Below are 20,051 nucleotides of genomic sequence, written 5' to 3' on the forward strand. Positions count from 1 at the left end.
AGACAATACTAAGCTAGGAGGCTCAGTAAGTTGTGTAGATGGGAGTAGGAAGTTACAAAGGGACTTAGACGGATTAAGTGAGTGGGCAAAGCTGTGGCAAATGGAGTTCAATGTAGGGAAGTGCGAGGTCATCCAGTACGGATTGAAAAAAGATAAAGCAGAATATCTTCTTAATGGGGAGAAATTAAAAACTGTGGAGGAGCAAAGAGATTTGGGTGTCCATATCAACAAACCTCTAAAACCTAATTCCCAGTTGCAGAAAGTAATCAAAAAGGCGAATGGAATGTTGGCCTTTATCTCGAGGGGTCTGGAATACAGAGGGGAAAAATGGTGCTTCAGCTGAATAGAGCCTTAGTCAGACCCCATCTGGAGTACTGCGTTCAGTTTTGGGCATCACACCTCAGGATATATTGGCCCTGGAGGTGCAGCGCAGGTTCACCAGAATGTTACCAGGCCTAAAAGGGTTAAGTTATGAGGAAAGGCTGCGTAAACTTAGGATTGTATTCCCTTGAGTTTAGAAGGTTGATGGGTGATTTGATTCAGGTATTTAAGATGATAAAGGGATTCGATAGAGTAGATACAGAGAAGCTATTTCCTCTGGTGGGGGAGTCCAAAACAAGGGGCATAGTCTTAAAATTAGAACCAGGCCATTTAAGAGTGAAATCAGAAAGCATTTTTTCACTCAAAGGGTGGTAGAAATCTGGAATTCTCTCCCCCAAAAGGCCGTGGATGCTGGGTCCATCCACACCTTCAAGAGTGAGGTTGATTGATTTTTGGTAGGTCAGGGTATCAAGGGATATGGGGAGAAAGCGGGAAATCGGAATTGAAAGGATTGGTTGAGGTACGGATCAGCCATGATCTAATTAAATGGTGGAACAGGCTTGAAGGGCTGAATGGCCTAGTCCTGTTCCTAAGCATCCCAATCGATTCTGCATAAGTACACGCCAAATTTTCATAAGCCTTTGTGGGAAGACATGTTTTCTGTCTTCAGCTCTGATTTTGAGATAGATACTGCAGTTTTAATGCTAAATTGAAATTTTAACCACAGGCTGGTGCAGAACTATAGCAACTCAAATCATTCCGTGTACAGTGAAAAGAATGGTCAATCCTTCACTCAACGGTGAGTTCCTGGTTGCACCAAGTGCAGCATCCAATTTGCACACAGCAATGTCCCACATATGGCCATAAAGTGAATCCCCCAATTTTATTTGAGGGATTGTTGGTTAGGACAATGGAAGAAACTTCCTTCTCTTTTTGAATAGTGCCATTGGATGTTTAAATCTTTAGCTCACGGTAAAGCAGCCCATCTTCCCATTCCAATAAGGTTTAACATTGCATCTTAATACTCTTATGTCCAATTCTGTATAGCAAGGATGCAAATACTGTATAGAATTCCATGATTGGAGTCTGTGTGAATCTAGAATTCGCCTGGATTGTGAATGATAGATTGCATTGGTTGGAACATGAACATTGTCGGTTACCTGGATGAGCTGGTTCAGCAAGTTAGCTTGTCCCTGTAAAATCCAAATGTTTACCTTGTGTGTCAAAAACACTCAGGAGAATAGTGAGCAGATCAATTGCAATGCCACTCGAAAGAGTCCACACTTCATTAAAAGCCTGGCATGGTTTTATTAAAAATTTATTTTAAATGCTAAATAATTTTTAAACCCTCAAAAGAAAATCGGCCAACTCATTTGATATAAAATATTTCCAATACAATGATACCTTAATATGAAACTGAAGGGAAAAGAGTAGTATGCCGTGCATGTTTGAGCTCGGAGGATTCCAGTCCACAATTTTTACCTAGTTTCCCTGCTTTCAGTTTCTGCCCCCCCTCAACTTCTTTCTCCCCATTTGTTTAGTTTCCTCCCCATGTGTCAGTGGGCAAACATCACCATGCTGCAACCTAAGAGCAAGATGAGGTAATGTCCTGAACACCCTCTGCTACCCACCAGGAAATGTCTCATTTCAGTGCTGGACATCCAAGATGAAAGACAATTTGTTTAATGAGGGTAGGTGAGTTCAAGCAATTGTCAGGCCTTGGAATCATAAACCTGCAACCACTGGAAGCCATTTTCACTCTAGTCCTTTGCTTATTCTGTCCTAACTAAGCCTCTGCTCCAGATAGGTGCTATACACCATCATACCAGCTTCCTTCAGCTGGGAGTGCAGGGGGTGCTACATGACAGGCCTGTCTGGATGCACTACCAATATCACTCCACAACAACTGACCAACAGGAAGTACTTTTGCATTAATTATCAGTTTCCTTTTCCCCTCCTCGCCCCACTCTCTAACCCCCCCCCCCCACCCATACCCACTAAAAAAGCATGCTAACAGAACAAGGAGCTCCCACTGAAGGGCACTGAGTGAGAACCTATAAAACTGTCTCAAAGTGTGGTAGATAGACTGAACACGCTAGGTAAGATTGTGGTCACTCAAGCATATAACTGGAACCTAAACCCTGTACCTCCGGTCACTTTACCAGCCACACTTGTGATCTACTTCGTATGTTCTCAGCAGGCCCTCTGAGGAGGTGTCTGTGCAGTCGTGAAACATCTCTCTTTGAAGAGAGAATTTTTTGCAAGGAAAATTTACTCTGCAAGCCTGTGTGTCTCCTGTGGGCCAAGGCCCCTATCTCTTCTCCACCAGGCTTGGTGGTACCAGAACAATGATATTTCGAGAGATCATGATGCATAAACTCTGCGTCAATGGCATCCTGCTCCCCCCTGCATCAAGTCAACCTTAACAGCAACATTGAACCAGACGAGCACAAGAAACCATTTCTACGCAGAGATACCACAAAACCAAACAAGATTGTTACAAAATATTGCGATCGTGACACCTTGTAAAATAATTAACACAGTCAAAAATAAAAATCAGGATCCATAGCACCACTCTTTCCGAATTTTTTTAAAAAAAATCCGGCCCTTGCAGGTATGGAAAATGGGTCGCCATCTCTTTTCACTGAGGAGAACGAAAATAATTGTGAGAAATGCTTGGGTAAAAGGAGCCTGGGCTTTGCTTCTGAATCAGAATCAAATTCACAGTGTCAGAAAGGCGCTTTCAATACAGTGTCTAGAAACAGCAGTTCATGTTTAGGTTTCTAAATGGCTGCATCTTTACAAGAGGGCAGGGAAGGGGGAAGAGAAGAAAACAAATTGGCGTCTAAACCGAGGTCTTGCCCCCCGTCTGTTCCTGATAAACCTCAATGACGTCTTCATCTTCCATTCCCAGCTGTCGAAAGAGACAAAACATGAATCAAAAGGATCACGAATAAGAGTCATCAAAAAACAAATTTATTTTCCAACAAATGATATTCAGTTACTACTTTTATGCTTTCCTCCCATCTAACTTTTGGGTTTCCTGAGCTCCCAGATGAATTTTCAGCTCTAAAGCCCGTGCTCTGTGGAACTCCAAGCAGGTGTCCCTCTGACTTGCTCCCTCCCCTCGTTCAAGAGAAGTTGCAAACGAATCTCTGAATTTGGGCACTTTCCCCCTCCCAGTGCCCCTTTGAGACGTCCTTCTGACATGAAAGGCTTATATAAATACAAACTGTAATGGAGAGTTAACGGCCTGGCTGAGCTGGTTTGCTTCAACTCAATTTGTAACAGTTTGTAGTGTACCAGCTCAGCCAAGCTGTGAACTGTCCATTGCTTTCCATTAGAGGTAGTACAATATTCTTTGCATTTGATGTAGCCCTCTAACTTTGAATGTCTCAAAATGTTTCACTGAGATTTGCAGTAATTCTAGTTACTGTTTTTGTAGGTTTTTTCTTTGTTGAAATGGAACATACTTTCTTCTCTCTTTCTCCTCCTCCCCCCCCATCTATCCAGTTGCAACATTGCAAGCGATTAACCACAAGACTTGTGTGAGAATACAGAACATCTAATGCAATCAGCCTGCTCAACAGCAAAAGGCGATATAATTGTAAACTATCCCAACAGGCACAAGATACAACAGCTTGTACTTATAAAGCCCTGATGTGAAAGGCGTGATAGATATAAATGTAAGTTATATTGTTCTGTAAATCACCTTTCACATTGCATAATATTTCAAAGTACTTTATAGGGATAATATGGGGCTGTAATTTTCACTGTACCTCTTTTGGCGTTTGGTGGTCTCCAATCCTCTGGCCCTCAAACAGAAACCTGAGAGAATTCATAGGAACCCCCTACACAAGCAGAGACAAAAAGTTCGAGCCTGGTCAGGCAACGCTTTATTTGTAACAAGACAAAAAAGCTATTCTGGTAAAGTTGCTTGCTGATGTGAAACAGACATGCAGGAAGGCCCAAATTTTATCATTGTTCTGATAATCTCAACTGAAACAGTACTAGGCCATGATAACTGGCCTCAGCATCCTGTAGCGCCATTTTCACCACTCCCAATTGTTGTTCAATTACTCTGCTGCAGGATAAGGCTTGGTTCTAACACTAGACCCCACTTCACTAGCCAAAGAGCCTGCCTCTCTCTAATTTCACACAGAAATAGTCTCTTGGGTGAGGTAATGGAGGGAATGTGTGGAGCACATCCCAGTACGAATCAATGCCTTACAGAGATATATAGATAGAGAGACTGGGTGGAAAAGGAACATGTTGAGAGGTAAAAAATAAAATGTACCAAAAACAAAAAGAGAGAAGTATTTGATACATAAAGAACCTGAAGAAAACACCAGGTGTGTGTGACAAGTATGTATGGCAGTCACTACCACATCATCTATTTTCATACAAGTCTGTAGATTTATCACAGACTGGAAATTGTCCTCTCACAAGTCACACTGTACCTTTAAATTCTCTCTCATACAAAATCTTGCTGGGTTAAAGTCAAGTGGACACTTTCACCTTGGTTTAATACCACCCAGAGGACAGCACCTCTGACAATTCCACGCTCTCCCAGCACTGCACCAGAGTGTCAGCCAAGACCAGGTTCCTCAATTGGAACACCCAACTCCATGTATTTTGTCTTAAACATTGCCTGAGGAGGTTGGGAGAAAATAAAAAATTGCACATCTCGGAGTTGAGGGAGGAAGAAAGAAACAACTCTTATCATTACGAATTCCACCATTTGGGAGGTGAAGATTATGACAGAAAGAGAATATTGGCTTCTTTGAAGCCAATTCTATAAGATTTTGCTCAGGTTACTGTGAAAAAAGTTTCCTCTCTGCCCCCTCCCCCACGGAGCGGTTGGTTTGTAATATTGTGATACCTTTAGTTAGAGATGACAGTGACACCCAGGTGTAACTCACTCTGCACAAACCTACCTGTCTCTGGCAATATGATTCCTTTAACTTTTTCAATTGTGTAGTCATCTTGACTTTAAAGTGGATTTCACTGTTATCCTGCGGGAAGAGAAGCACAAAACTAGGTTATCCACTGCAGGATATGGAAAAAAAATCATTGTATAAATTCATCAGGTCTCACCTGTCCTATCACTTTGAGTTTGATGTATTCTCCATCCTTTCTGTCCCCCGAGTCATTGCCAGGCGGTTTGGATTCCTGTTCAAATTAAAGATGTATGAATTTAGTCAGTCGGTTATCATCAGTTCTGATAAGCCTCCATTTCTGCCTTGCTCAGGTACAGTAATGTGCCACAGAGGACAGGTACCAACTCTGAGTGAACATGGTTGCTCTGACTAAAGCTGTGCACAGGTTTGGACAAACACGGCCAGAAAAGCACCCAGAAGCAAAGGACTGGGGCTCTCCTGACCAGGAGCAGGATGTGCCAAACCAACTGTTGCTTCAGAGGTCTATGTTCTCATTACCACCTGTAGGAAATCAAGGCAACCACCAGGATAGTATCAATCAGGTGCACATGTTCAGGTCACATGTACACTACATTTACACAGTTCAGGAACTAAATTATAGTCACTCTGACAACAGCCTTTGCTTCCTCGGCAGATTGTTGTGGTAAAAATGTCCCCACCAGGGGGCAAACTTAATTCAGCAAGTTCACTGTGAGCATCCCAAACCAGAATTTGAAGGCAGAAACATAGATGATATTCCTGGCACAATTCCTTTCTTGGAATTCCCTTCCTGCTTTAGTGCTAGAAGAATGCAGTCTATGAATTGGGGAAAGAAGTTTACTCCTCTGATCTTTCCAAGAAACTTCAGGAGAATTTGCAGCAAGAAAATTGTTTTGCAGGAGCCACATGGTGGAAACTAGCAGCAGGAAAAGCGTTCCCTCAGCCTTCAAAATAATTTAACCAAAGTTTCAAAAACAATAATCAACAGCACTTTGAGAAGGAAAAGTAAAAGACCAAAGTTGATCAGATTTCCTGAAGATCAACTTTTTTCAGACATTGAGGGCAATCACTTGCAACTTAAGCAATAGCAACTTTTACGACTTAACTTAGAGTTTAAAACTCCTATAACTCGAAAGGCAAAATACTGCAGATGCTGGAAATCTGAAATAAAAACAGAAGTCGCTGGGATCACTCAGCAGGTCAGGCAGTATGTATGGAGAGTGGAAAGTGAGTTAATATTTCAGGCTGATGACCTTCTGTCAGAAATGGTCAGAAATAGAGTGAAAAAAGTTGGGGGGATGGGGATCATTTTGGATACAGTAAAGGAAGGTCCAGTGGGTCTAGAGGAAAATAATCCAGGAGACATGTGTTTTGGATTTTCCTGGTTCTATTGCTCACTTTACCCATTCAATGCAGACCATAAAAAAGGGAGGAATGGAGTAACTTTGCTGAAACATTCTTGAACATGTGCAATGGGAAGTGCTCTGTGCTCTTATTTCAGGCAGAGCGCTGAATGGAACATTCATTTTTAAAAGACTGCACTCATTGTGCCAAAACATTGCTGAACATGCCCACAGGAATCTTGCTTCAAAATTAGCTCCTTGCAGGTCACACACAAAAAAACTCAGCTCTTTTTAAAACCAAGGTTAGACTGCGAAAAGCATCGATCATATTTCCCTCCGCCTTCCTAAATCAAATATGTTTACACAAAATGCTCAAACACAACAACTTGCATTTATATAGGGCCCCTTACGCAGAATAGTATCCCAGAGTGCCAACGCAGGTCAGTGTTCAGCCCCCGCACCGCCCCCCCACACAGTTTGGATGGAGAAGACTGACTGGAACATTCTGACTAATGTATCAAAAATGCATGATACCAGGGAAAAGTACCCTCCCCCAGCCATCAAAAATGTTCCTATTTCTCTCCAACACTATCTCACTACATATCATCTGTAGAGTCTGCCATCCTCTTAGTTTTATTCCTTCACGTCTTAAGAGTTCACTGCAGCTGAACCAAGCTCCTATCCATGCTGCAAAAATGTCCCGAAACAGCAAGCAAACAGGGGGGGGGGGGGGGGAGAGACTAGGAATTTGCATTTTTATGCTCAGGATCTTCCACATCAAAGCCTCTCACAATACACAGCAGATGTGGAACCAAAAACAAATGATGCATGCTCAAAGCGGGTTCTGAAGCTAAGATCTCAATTATTAATAGACTGAACAGAAACATTATGGGAACAACTGTTCTCAATACAAACCTGCAGAGTGCTCGTCCCTCCACGCCCCAGCATCTCCTAATTTCTGTGATCTTCTCCTACCCCACTCTTCTGCTTGTAATCTTCGCACAGCTAACTCAAGCCTGCCAGCCCTTGCCCCCTCCATGCCATCATCGGTGGCCAAGCCTTCAGCTACAATGCCCCTGACCTCTAACTTGCTTTACCTCTCTGTCTCGCCCTCCTCTTGGTCTTTAAATGCTGCCTAAAAATCGACCTTGTCATCTCCTTTGCCCCCGTTTCTCTCGTGCTCAGCGCACAGCCACTTCTTTGTAAAGAAGCACTCCCAAGACATTATCCTAGGTGAAGGGCACTATATAAATGTAGGCAGTTGCTGCTGCTGTAATGAAACAGAAAACCAATCCGACTGCTGCAGATTTAAAGTGATGCAGCAGTGCATTAGGGGCAATGCCATGCTTCTATTCTCCAGGATATGTTCTATTAAAGAGGCTAGTTCTTTAGAGTGGTTCCAAAATGGCTCTCATGCAGGGTCACATCCGAAATGCTAATCCATATCCTTCAGTGAACCTGTAGATTCTTTTTTATGATTTGCTAACCGCTTGAAGTTAAAGGCAATTATCATGTGGGGGCAAGGGATATGGGCAGGGTTGTGGAGGAACTCAATCTCTCCTGCCCTCGTCCAGTATTCTCAATCCTAAAATTGTGCAGTGACTAATAAAGTAGCTGTACAATTCATTCAAACACCAATAGCAGCTTGAGGTACTGGCACACCCAAGACAGACATAACTTCACCACACCCAATGAAAATCAGGACAATGTCACCAAAACAGCTTGGCAAACTGGTTTGAAGGACACGAATGTCAACATGCTCTTAAATAACTCATAGGTATTTATGTCAAGTATAGTGGTAGTTATTTAAACACGACAGTCATTTGCATCTCTGCAAGCTCTAGTGTGGCGACTCTTAGTGTAACTGCAAAAGGTTCTGATCAACAAAATACGTTAAAGAACCATATTCAAAGGAACACGCAACTGCTGAAGTCCCAGGAATTGGTACAGACTATTGAAGGTAATTGGTGTGGAGGCTTCTATGAAACAGCATCCTTTTAATTCTCAGATACATGCTCATCTAAATCCGTTTGAACAAATACTCATAGAAGCGTTCCTGCCCAGACTTCATTCTTATCTAAGTAAATCTTATGGGCAGAGCATCACAAAACAGTAAATGGGGGCACTAAGCTCCTGAGTTACATGTGGTGGATCATGACCTGAGGCAATAGAAAAGTGCAGCCATACTGTTTACCTTGCGTCACTGTGAGCGGGGCGGCTCCGGACACCAATGCCCAGTGCGGCGCAAGTGACAAATGGGTTTCACTCGGACGCCCCGCTGTTGTAATTATCTGTGAGTCTCTGTGCTTATCTGTGAGTGTGTATGGTTATCTGTGTGTATGTCTCTCTATATGCATTTATGACCATCTGTGTATGTTTGTGTGTGTGTCTCTCTCTCTGCTTGTGAGTATGTCTGTGTCTCCCTCTCCTCTCTGTTTGTGTCCCTCTTTGTGTTTGTGAGTCACTATGTGAGTGTGCGTCTCTTTCTGAGAATGTGTCTTTGTGTCTGTGAGTCTCTCTCTGTGTCTGTGAGTGCATGTGTGTACGGGCGCGCGCGCGCATGTGTCTCTCTCTCTCTCTCTGGGTCTGTGTGTGGTGCTGGGCCCTGAGAGCTCCTGAACCTCGCTGATTTCCCCCCACCAAAAAAAAAAACCAGTTTAATGTGTACATCTAATGTATTATTTCCTCATGTTTAATCAATAAAGTGAAAAAAAAGTAGGTTGGCAGTAAAATGTACCTCAATAGCACGAATCAACTCCCTGCCACTTTCTGCAAAACTTTCTCCGCAATATGTCCAAATCTCCCTGCAATATTTGGAAAATATTTCCTCACTTTTCTGTTGACCCAGGTCCTGACTGAATTCACTTTACAGTATATACCGTGAAGCTCTTTGAGAAGTCTCAAAACATGATTAAGGTGCTATATCAAATGCAAGGATTATTGTTATTATGGTTTAGGACATAGAACACGAATACTGTTACAAAAGTTATTATTATATTACGAAATGTCTATATTATGTTATTATAAAATGCGTATACCTTGAAGAATGGTGTCCAAAGAGCAATCCACATTATCAAATGCTTTTATAATAATCCTTGCATTTCATATAGCGGTTTTCACGTTTTCTAGACATCTCAAAGCGCTTCACAGAATATCCTGTAAAGTGAACTGACTGTATATTTGTGGGTGAAATGCAGCAGCCAATTGCACACAGCAGTGTCCCACAAACAGTCGTGGATCGAAGTGACCAATTTTATTGTTTCTTTTCTTGAGGGATTATTATCAGTTGTGTGGAGTAAGGAAACTTGCCCAAGGTTTCGCCCTGCCGGGAATCGAACCCAGCTCTCGTGCTCGCCAGGCAAGTGCTCTAACCACAGAGCTACAGGACCCCTTTTCACATCCAAGCTAACACCAGTGGGCCAGCCCTGATGGTGAAGTGTTATAAGCCTCCGCAAATTTGTCCACTAACAAATGAAACGTTAACTCTTTAACAAATAAGTCAACTGAAATCACACACAAGTCAAAACATTCGCCAACAAACACAGTCACTACACTTTACACCTTCACGGTCCATTTCAAGACCCTCCTGTTTGACCTCACCTTTGGTAAACCCTCCTTGTTCTCCAGCCCTCCAGATCCCATCCCCCAGCTCAGGTTCAAATTCCTTGGGATGTCCTCCTGATGTGAAAGGGGCTATACAAATGTAATTTGTTGTTGTTGTTTAGAGTACATGTAGTGAAGCTCCTTGGGACGCCATCCTGACGTGAAAGGCAAATGCAAGGAAAGTTTTATTTCATCTCTTCTCCAACCTCCACCAGTTTCGAAACACAATGTAACGGATCTTTCTGTATATTTTGACAGCTCGAGTCTGTTCCAGAATTTCACCTGTATTCAGTCCCAGGATGCCCGTACCCAGCTTAAATGGTAGTAAGCCAGAGAGAACCATGACATAATAATAATCCTTGCATTTGATATAGCACCTTTCACGTCTTCGAGACATGTCAAAGCACTTCACAGAATATACTATAAAGTGAATATACTGTATAGTTTGTGGGCGAAACGCGGCAGCCAATGCACAGATGCAACATAAAGAGTATCTCTTTAGCTGTCAGTCATCTTTTCTTTCCAATGCCTATGCCATGATGGCTTCAACAAACTGACTTGAGGGGAAGGAAAAAAAAGCAAGCCCACTGTTTCCATCACTCAAAATAAACACATGTCCAGATTTTGTACAAATGACTACTGGATAGTATTCCCTCACTTGCCCAGCACGACTGAAGCCAATTGTAGCAACCAAACACCACCCGAACAGATTCATGCTTCCCCACATGAAGAATGCTACATCATGCCTGTACCAAATGAACCCTTGGGGAGTAAATCTGTGGATTAGATACACAACACAAAAGATCACTTTTCTCTCTCCTGCTCCCCCCGCCCCATCCCCACCCATCAGAGGGCTCAGCTCCATAACCTGCTTCTGTTAGGTTGCACGCTTCTACATTAAAGTTAGCCACAACCATTTATCAGATATAGGACAAATAAAAATAATCCTTGTATTTAAGCACTTTCCACATCAATATAACATCTCAAAGTACTTTAAAGGATACACACTTAAATCCTGGCTAACCAAAAAAATGGTGGTGGTGGATGGCGAGGCTTCGAATACAATCTGGCAAGCCAGAATTTCCAGATAATAATAATCCTTGCATTTGATATAGCTTCTAGACATCTGAAAGCGCTTCATAGAATATACAGTAAAATGAATTAACTGTATATTTGTGGGGTAACGCGGCAGCCAATTGCGCACAGCAGTGTCCCACAAACAGTCGTGGATTGAAGTAACCAATTTTTTTTATTATTATTCTTTTCTTGATGGATCATTATCAGGCGTGTGGAGTAAGAAAATCTGCCCAAGGTAACGCTCTGTCAGGAATCGAACTCAGGTCTCTTGCTTGTGGTCTCATGATGCAATGCTGGTACCGACACTTACTAGTGCCGAAAAATGCCAGTACCATTATTGTAATAGTTTCAATTTCACAAGCAGGATTGCAAATAAGCTATCTTCTGCTTGCAGGATTCAAACAATCTGAATCAAAGTTGGTATCCCTGGCTACTATGAAGGACAGCAAGGCAGCGGGGATGCTCAGCATGGCATTGGCCCACTAAAGAGGTAATGTTAATGGCACCTCTTACGGGACTCCAGTAAATCCTGTGGAGCTCTTCAAAACGTCTTTCTGACGCGATAAGGCGCTGCACCAAATGCAACGATTATTTTTAGTATGATGATGAACATGGCAACCAATTTGCAAACTGCAATGTCCCACAAGTATAAGTGCATGATCAATTTCATTCGGAAGTGTGTTGGCCGGGACACCAGGAAAAACTACCTTTTCTTTTGAAGAAAGATCTCCTAAACATCACCTAAACCGGCAGATGGAACCTGAATGTCTCATCCAAAGGAAAGCATGTCCAACAATGCAGCGCTGCCCCAATACTGCAGTGAAATATCAGCCTGGACTGTGAGTTGAAAGTTCCAAAGGTGTGGACTGAGCAGATAAGAGGTTAGTAGTTGTTTTCCAGGAACAGGTCACTGATTTAGCACAAAGCCCTTCAATGCTCTCCCCAAGATCCAAAAGACTGAGTACAGTAATACAGTAATTATACATCAGATCACCCAAATAAATCTGATGCCTTCCTTCCCTCACATAAAAAAAAAAGAAAGCTCAGCACAGGTGTCACATAGGATCTTGATCAGCACTAACTCACACCTTGTGCTTGCGAGCTAGCTTCACCAACACAACAAGTCAACACAAACATTTCAACTTGCTTCCATCACTATCATGGAATAGGATCACACAAAATTTACAGAACAGAGAGAAACCATTTTACTCAAGACAGCTCTTGAAAGCTCTTGAAAGCATAATCCATCTCATCCAATTGCCTCACCCTTTCCCCATATCGTTTTATATTTTAACTTTCAATCTCTTGACTGAGACTAAAAAGTGCACAAGACTGTCAGCATAGACTGTGAACTCAATTCTTGAAGTGGGGCTTGAACCCAACAACCTTCTGACCCAGAGGTTTCAATGCTACCAACTAAGATTGTACACCGTATAATTTGTTTAATGGGGGACAAGAGAAAGCAAAAGAGATCGACTTCACCTCGAGTTAAATCTGAGAATCTTATCTTATATTCCCATCAGAAAATATTTCTATTGTAACCAGAAATCAGAGAGAAATATAGAACAACTTGCACTTGTACAGCGCCCTTCGTGAAAAATAAGATCAGAGCACTTGATAAAAATGGGGTCAAAGGCCAAAAAAAAAGGGAAAAGGGAGGTGACAATTTGCGCCGTCAAAAGGGTAGGTTTTAAAACATGAATTAGACAGCCAGTTAGGTGGGGGGAAACTGAGAGATAGAGCTCCAGATAGGGACTCAACAAAAACAACAAATTAGTGCCCTTCACTTTGGAAAGACGTTCCAGGGAGCTGGACAACCAGGGGTTTCAACCATCAATGGTGGCACAGAGAGGGCAAAGGATGATTAGCAAGTTCAAGTTAGCTGAGCAGAGGAATTGGGTAGAAGATCAGAGAGGAAGGTGCTAGGGCATGAAGGGATTTACAGGTGACAGCGAGGACCTTGAAATCAAACTGCTAGAAATCCAAAGCAGGTGAAGTTGCATCTCAAAGAGAAAAATAGGCTAATATGTTGTGACACAACTCTCCATCCGAATTGAGAAGGAAAGAACCAAGGAAGCCAAGCCAAGAAAAAATTAGGGATTAGGTTATACAATCCACTTCATAGCTGTTTCTAAGACATTGCTGTGTGCAAATTGACTGCCACATTCACCTACATTCACCTCACAGTAAAATCCTGTGAAGCACTCCAAGATGTTTAAATAATGTGATAAGGTGCTAGATCAAGTGCAAGGATCACTATTCTAATTACAAGACTATCAGTTGGTGATTAACATTACTGTGAAGTCCATTTTTGTGAAAAGGGAAGAACAGAGTTGGAAAATTTTGCCAGGTCTCAGTTCTGTCTAGAACACAATCCTGTGGTTTATCACTCCCCAACCCACATGCCACTTCCACTCTTGGCCTGACACTGCTCTAACCAAGCCTACCTCAACCTTCAGGATCAGGTTCTTATTCTTTTCTCTCAGACAATTAACATCTGCCATAGCAGTCTTTGCTCCATTTTTCCTACTTTCCTTCTCCTTAAACTTCCCCCTCCCCCACCAAACACACATAGTAACCTCTCAGCTCTCTGCTCCCTGTGTGAAGTGTTTTGAGGTGCATTATCAATGTAATTGTTTTTGTTGTAAACTTAGCTCAACAGGAATTTCACACCTGCTTAGTCATTATTTTATTCATCTCCATTAACTCCTTTATCAATCACTTCCTACCCTCTTCATCTCCCACCCAGCTCAATGGTAAAATTATTTTTTTCCCCTAAGCACAAAAGGTGCTATATAATGATAAATTGCTGTTGTTCACTCATATTTTTATAAGCATTTTACTAATTTTCCCTTTTACCGCCCCTTCCCTCGAGTTCTGATGAAAGGTCACATTATTGACACATTTTTCTCGTCACATCCCAACTGACCTGCTGTAGATTTCCATCATTTCTGTTGGATGTCAAATTGCAATGATTAATGGTAATAAAATCAACTCAAGTGAAATGGGAGTGGGGGAGAGAGAAGTAGAGGGGTTTTCAACTGGCAAAATAAACACACACTTGCACTCGGGTTTGCAAGCTCCCAGCATCACTGGACCACTGCTCTTTCTAATATATATTAATGATCTGGACTTGTGCATAGAGAGCACTATTTCCAAGTTTGCAGATGATACAAAGTTAGGTAGGCTAGTAAATAGTGAGGAGGGCTGTAACCAACTGCAAGCAGACATACACAGAATGGTGGAATGGGCTGACATGTGGCAGATGGATTTCAATGTGGATAAGTGTGAGGTGATACACTTAGGTAGGAAAAATGATAGGAGGCAATATAGACTTGGTAGCTCAATCTTAAGGGGGGTGAACGTACAGAGAGATCTGGGTGTTCAAGTAAGCGAATCATTAAAGGTAGCAGGGCAGGTAGATAAGGCAGTAAAAAAGGCATTTGGTGTACTGAGCTTTATTAGTAGGGGCATAGAGTATAAGAGTAGGGAGGTTATGGTTAATCTATACAAAACACTGGTTAGGCCTCAGCTGGAGTACTGCGTCCAGTTCTGGGCACCTTACTTCAGGAAGGACATTAAGGCACTGGAAAGGGTGCAGAGGAGATTCACGAGAATGATACCAGGAATGGGGAACCTTAGCTATGAGGACAGGCTGGAGAAGTTAGGACTTTTCCCATTAGAGCAGAGAAGGTTACGCGGGGACCTGATAGAGGTCTTCAAGATCATGAAAGGTTTCGACAGGCTAGATAAGGAAAAGCTGTTTCCGCTGGTAGGTGTGTCTGTGACCCGTGGTCACAGTCTTAAGATATCTACCAAAAGAAGCAGAGGGGAGGTTAGAAGAAATGTTTTCACTCAGCGAGTTGTTCGAATTTGGAATGATCTGCCTGAAAGGGTAGTGAAGTCCGATTCGATAACAGCTTTTAAGAGAGAACTGGATAGGTATCTGGGGAAGACGGGTTTGCAGGGTTATGGGGAGAAAGCTGGTGATTGGGGTTAGTGAAAGTGACTTGCTCTGTCAAAGAGCCGGCACAGACTCGATGGGCCGAATGGCCTCCTTCTGTGCCGTAACATTCTATGAATCTATGAAATCTATGAATCAGTATCCTTCTGTGACTCACTATTTCCAGTTATTGATGCAGGATTGATATCCAGTATTGAATTTAAAGACACAGCAAATAGACAAGATTCTTCTCATATTTGTGAAATAACTTTGCAATCTGAGTTTTGGTAAAACAGTCTGAAGCTGGAGAGGGCAGATGTCCTCCACAATCCCTTGATGTTGCTTGTATGATTCTAGCAGTCACCTTCACCTTCTTTTCTCTCCCATTCCTCTGTTTCCTCATAATGTCAGATCCATTAGCTTCCAATCCTATAATCCCCCTCTCCCCCAATTAAATACTATTGACTCTGATTCCACCTCGATTCCTCCCCCATTCCCACGATGCCAGCTTCCCTTTAAATCAAAGCATTCCAGACAAGTCTAGTTTTGCCCGGCTGAAGAGAATCAGGTTTCAGAAACTCATCAAAGCAAATCTGCCCATGCTCGTTTTCAACCTGAAACTCAGTCAAAAGATATAGGCACTTAAGTATGTGAAGGTACCCTTTGCACAGCATGAATGTCAGAACAAGAGGATGGAGTCAGGGGGGAGGTCCAGAGATGGGGGTGGTAAAGAGGTTGAAGACTCAACCACTGATGGGACTGAGCAGACAAGGAATACACAGCTGGAGGGGGCAATCAGAAAGGAGGCTGGAGAAGATCAGAGGTAGGGAGGTGGGAGGGAGGCTGTGAAGAGATTTGGAGATGAAAGTTGATTTTTTGGAAGACAGGTGAAGCCTGGGGTAATGGGCTGGTTAACCTGTCAACTGCTCCTTAACCCAGTCAGCATTCTAGTCATGCCACATTTCGCCTACAAAAAACAGTTAATTCACTTTACAGTATATCATGTGAAGCTCTTTGAAACATCTCAACTACATGATAAACTGCTATATCAAATGCAAGGAATATTATAGTCCATCTCCCTCAAGATCATTTTATGCTCCAGCTCTCATATGTCTGCCAGCCTCTGGGGCATATAACCTAAAAATAAATAGGTCTGTATAACCCTACTCTGCCTGGGTCTCAAATTGTCTGTGTCTAACTTCATATTTCTTGAAACAAATACTGTATGTCTGGTACATTTTACACTGTGACCCAAATCTGTCTGTGTGGGTCTCTCATATATTCTGCAATCCCGATTTGTCCGTTTCTCAATCATACCTTGTTACCTGACTGCATCTGTCTCACACATCAGTGTCTCTCTCATTGTGCAACCCATTTGTCTGTGGCTCTTTCCCACTCTGGTGTAACGGCTGCTGGTCCGACTGTGTCTGATCCTCGTCTGTCTGTAACTCTCACTGTGCCTCACAGTGTAACTTCAGTCCGTGTTTGTGTCTCCCACAATGTATCTCCAGTCTGTGTGTGTGTGTCTCTCTCTAACTCAATGTAATCCCGGTTTCCGTCCCTCCCACACAGAGTATCCCCAGTGGGTCTGTCTCTCTCTCACAGTATAACCACACAGTCTCTGTCTGTCTGACATGGTGTAACCCCGATCAGTGTCGCTGATGGTGTTACCTCACTGTCTGTCTCATGGTGTAAACTTGGTCTGTCTCGTCTCTCTCTCTCTATATATATATATAAATTCTGATGATCAATGACTGCTCTAACCGCAGCCCTCCGCCAAGGCTGGTCCCCCTTTCCTCGCAGCACCACTCCTCGGATGGCTTTGGTTGTCTGATGGGGGTTATATTGACCGTTCGCTGGGGTTTCACTCTGACTCACTCCCCAACAGCCGCTCGAACGGCCGCAGCTGCTTTCGAGCCTCTTGTATTCGGGGCCTAACTCCCACTGCAAATCCTCGGCCTTTCCTACGCACAACGCCGCCGAGAACGCGCCGCGGACAGCGTTATGCGACACACGGCGCTCGCTCGCTCGCAGCCCCATCCGCTGCGGAAAGCGGCCGAAGTCTGTGCTCGGGCCGAGGGGCCAGTGCCGCGCGCAGCCTCTCACCTGGTCAGACATACCGCTGCCGTCAGTCACCGCCGAGAACAACAGTCAGTGTGGAGCCGGCCTGACTTCCGCCGGAAATAGCGTCACAGCAACTAGCGACCGCCTCAGGGGGAAGAGGAGCCAGTGAACAAGTCACCATCCACTCCAACCAGTATAACCAGCTGTACCAGCCATCACCCCGCCAGAGTAACCAGTCAGCACCCCGCCAGAGTAACCAACCTAACCAGCCATCACCCCGCCAGAGTAACCAACCTAACCAGCCATCACCCCGCCAGAGTAACCAACCTAACCAGCCATCACCCCGCCAGAGTAACCAACCTAACCAGCCATCACCCCGCCAGAGTAACCAGTCAGCACCCCGCCAGAGTAACCAACCTAACCAGCCATCACCCCGCCAGAGTAACCAACCTAACCAGTCATCACCCCGCCAGAGTAACCAACCTAACCAGCCATCACCCCGCCAGAGTAACCAACCTAACCAGTCATCACCCCGCCAGAGTAACCAGTCTAACCAGTCATCACCCCGCCAGAGTAACCAACCTAACCAGTCATCACCCCGCCAGAGTAACCAAGCTAACTAGTCATCACCCCGCCAGAGTAACCAACCTAACTAGTCATCACCCCGCCAGAGTAACCAACCTAACTAGTCATCACCCCGCCAGAGTAACCAATCTTAACTAGTCATCAAGTCCTGTAGCTCAGTGGTTAGAGCACTCACTTTACAAGCGAGACACCTGGGTTCGATTCCCGGCAGGTGAGGGCGAAACCTTGGTCAAGTTTCCTTACTCTACGTACCTGACAATAAATCCTCAAGAAAAAAAAGCAATAACAATTTGGTCACTCAATTCACGACTGTTTGAGGGACATTGCTGTGTGCAATTGGCTGCCGCATTTCGCCCACAAATACACAGTCAGTTCACTTTACAGTATATTCTGTGAAGCGCTTTGAGACGTCTAGAAGACGTGAAATCGCTATATCAAATGCAAGGATTATTATTATTGTTCACCCCACAAGAGTAATCAACCTAACTAGCCATCACCCCACCAGAGAGGCCAACCTAACTAGTCATCACCCCACCAGAGTAACCAACCTAACTAGTCATCACCCCACCAGAGTAACCAACCCAACCAGCCATTGCCCCAATAGTGTAACCAATCTAACTGGTAACCACCCCACCTAACCAATTTAACTGGCATAACCAACCCAACCTGTAACCACTGTACCTAGCCAAGCTATCTTGTATAACCAAGCTTACTGGCAACCCTCCCGCCAGCCAAACCGGCAACCTCCCACCTAGCCAGCCTAACCAATAATTCTAAGTAGCCTAACCAACAAAGGACAAAATCAGTGGCCAAAGCAACCAATTCACCTAGTAACCAGATAACTTGAGTTGCCAACCACCTGGAAATCAGCCAAAGTAGCAACTCTCCAAACTAGAAACCAAGTAAACTGAGTAAAGAACTATGAGCACCAGTTACCAGAGGAGCCAACCATCATACCAATTACAAAGAGCAGCTATCCAAATAGACCAAGCTGGTAAGATAAACCGAGTGTAGCCTTAAAATCAGAAGTAAGATAGTTAGAATTAAGATCAGGAAGCATTTCTTCACACAAAGGGTTGTGAAGATGTGGAACATTTTGCTCAAAGACTAGAGACAGAATCAGTCAGATGTTATAAGGGGCAATGGACAAAAGACTTGGGCAGTATAAGTATAAAAGGGGGTAGTAAAAGGGCAGGGCATTGGGATTGGAAGATCTAACAACATCTTAAAAACTAGTGGAACAGGTTTAATGAGTCTCCTGTTTTCATCTGTTCCTCTCAGTCATACAGTGCCAAGCATCAAATACAGGTATTTGAGCATTAATTTCCTCCTCTATGCACCCAATAAATGGATGGAACATCAGATGGAAGGATGTTTATCAGTACTTTTCCACTTAACTATTAGGATTGAATTAGGATTGAAATAAAAAGTCCATTCAGAATTCCCATGTTCAGTTTTCAGGAAACTCATCCCACATTCAGTGAATCAAGGTGACCAACAAATTGACTCATTCATGAATTTCTGTTTTCCGGTAACTTTGATGTTGTTTCTGAAAATTGTGATAGTTGCTGAATATATTGACAATGTGTCGTGAATGGCACATTGTGTAAACTGCACCTACCTAAACTCGTCCTTTGCTGATAGGCTGTTTTGTCAGCCCATTAGCACAACACAATACATCTCCCGTCTACCACTACCCACTTCCCCTCACACCCCAGCCCCTTCCCACCCCTCCTTACACACCTTTGACCCCATCTCCTGCTCTTCCCTCATCTCTGTCATCTCAAAAATGAAGTCCACTACCTGCTCCCTCAACCCCATGCCCATCCCTCCTTACTTCCCTGGCATCTCTTTTAATTGGCATCATCAACCTCTCCTTATCCATTGACACTGATCCCACCCCTCTAAAAAATCACCCTGATCCTGAAAAATCCTTCCCTGAACCCATCACTACTCTCCAGCTACCACCCCATCTCCAACCTTGCTTTCCCCGCCTGGAACAAGTTGTCATGTCCCAGCTTCGCTCTTTCCTCTCCCGCCATTCCCTCTATGAACCTCTCCAATCAGTTTTCCATGCTGCCCACTGCACGGAAATAGCCCTGGTCAGAATCACTGTCCATCTGCGGCCAGGGCTCTCTCTGCCTCCTTGTCCTCCTCGACCTCTCTGCTGCCTTTGACACTGTCGACCATTCTATC

The 20,051-nt window shown here is 43.6% G+C and overlaps 1 protein-coding gene and 1 non-coding gene across 3 annotated transcripts; one reads left to right on the top strand and one right to left on the bottom strand.

Annotated features, from left to right (window-relative positions):
• Positions 1 to 1,988: 1,988 nt before the first annotated feature.
• On the bottom strand, positions 1,989 to 17,393 carry sumo1 (small ubiquitin like modifier 1). Of its 2 annotated transcripts, none has more exons than XM_007890634.2 (5): positions 17,313 to 17,393; positions 5,419 to 5,493; positions 5,259 to 5,336; positions 4,101 to 4,172; positions 1,989 to 3,235 (listed from the first exon to the last, which is right to left on the bottom strand). In XM_007890634.2, the coding sequence occupies exons 1-5, from the start codon at positions 17,322 to 17,324 to the stop codon at positions 3,167 to 3,169; spliced, it is 306 nt and encodes a 101-aa protein (XP_007888825.1). In that variant the 5' UTR covers positions 17,325 to 17,393; the 3' UTR covers positions 1,989 to 3,166. The 2 variants fall into 2 exon arrangements, with proteins under 2 accessions (XP_007888825.1, XP_007888824.1); XM_007890633.2 differs by lacking the exon at positions 17,313 to 17,393 and adding an exon at positions 10,184 to 10,255.
• A 603-nt stretch (positions 17,394 to 17,996) lies between these two features.
• Positions 17,997 to 18,071, top strand: trnav-uac. Its single transcript has one exon. It is a non-coding gene; the product is annotated as a tRNA-Val (tRNA).
• Positions 18,072 to 20,051: the final 1,980 nt, after the last annotated feature.

The sequence above is a fragment of the Callorhinchus milii genome, unplaced genomic scaffold, assembly GCF_018977255.1.
Source record: "Callorhinchus milii isolate IMCB2004 unplaced genomic scaffold, IMCB_Cmil_1.0 Scaffold6, whole genome shotgun sequence".
NCBI classification, from domain to species: Eukaryota; Metazoa; Chordata; class Chondrichthyes; order Chimaeriformes; family Callorhinchidae; genus Callorhinchus; species Callorhinchus milii.

Coding starts and splice junctions, on each gene's coding strand:
- sumo1 (XM_007890633.2), bottom strand. CDS start 10,225: ATGGGATCTGGAGGGCTGGAGAACAAGGAGGGTTTACCAAAG. Junction 5,494..10,183: donor ACAAGGAGGGTTTACCAAAG/GTGAGGTCAAAC, acceptor TAATTTGAACAG/GAATCCAAACCGCCTGGCAA. Junction 5,337..5,418: donor AACTCAAAGTGATAGGACAG/GTGAGACCTGAT, acceptor CTCTTCCCGCAG/GATAACAGTGAAATCCACTT.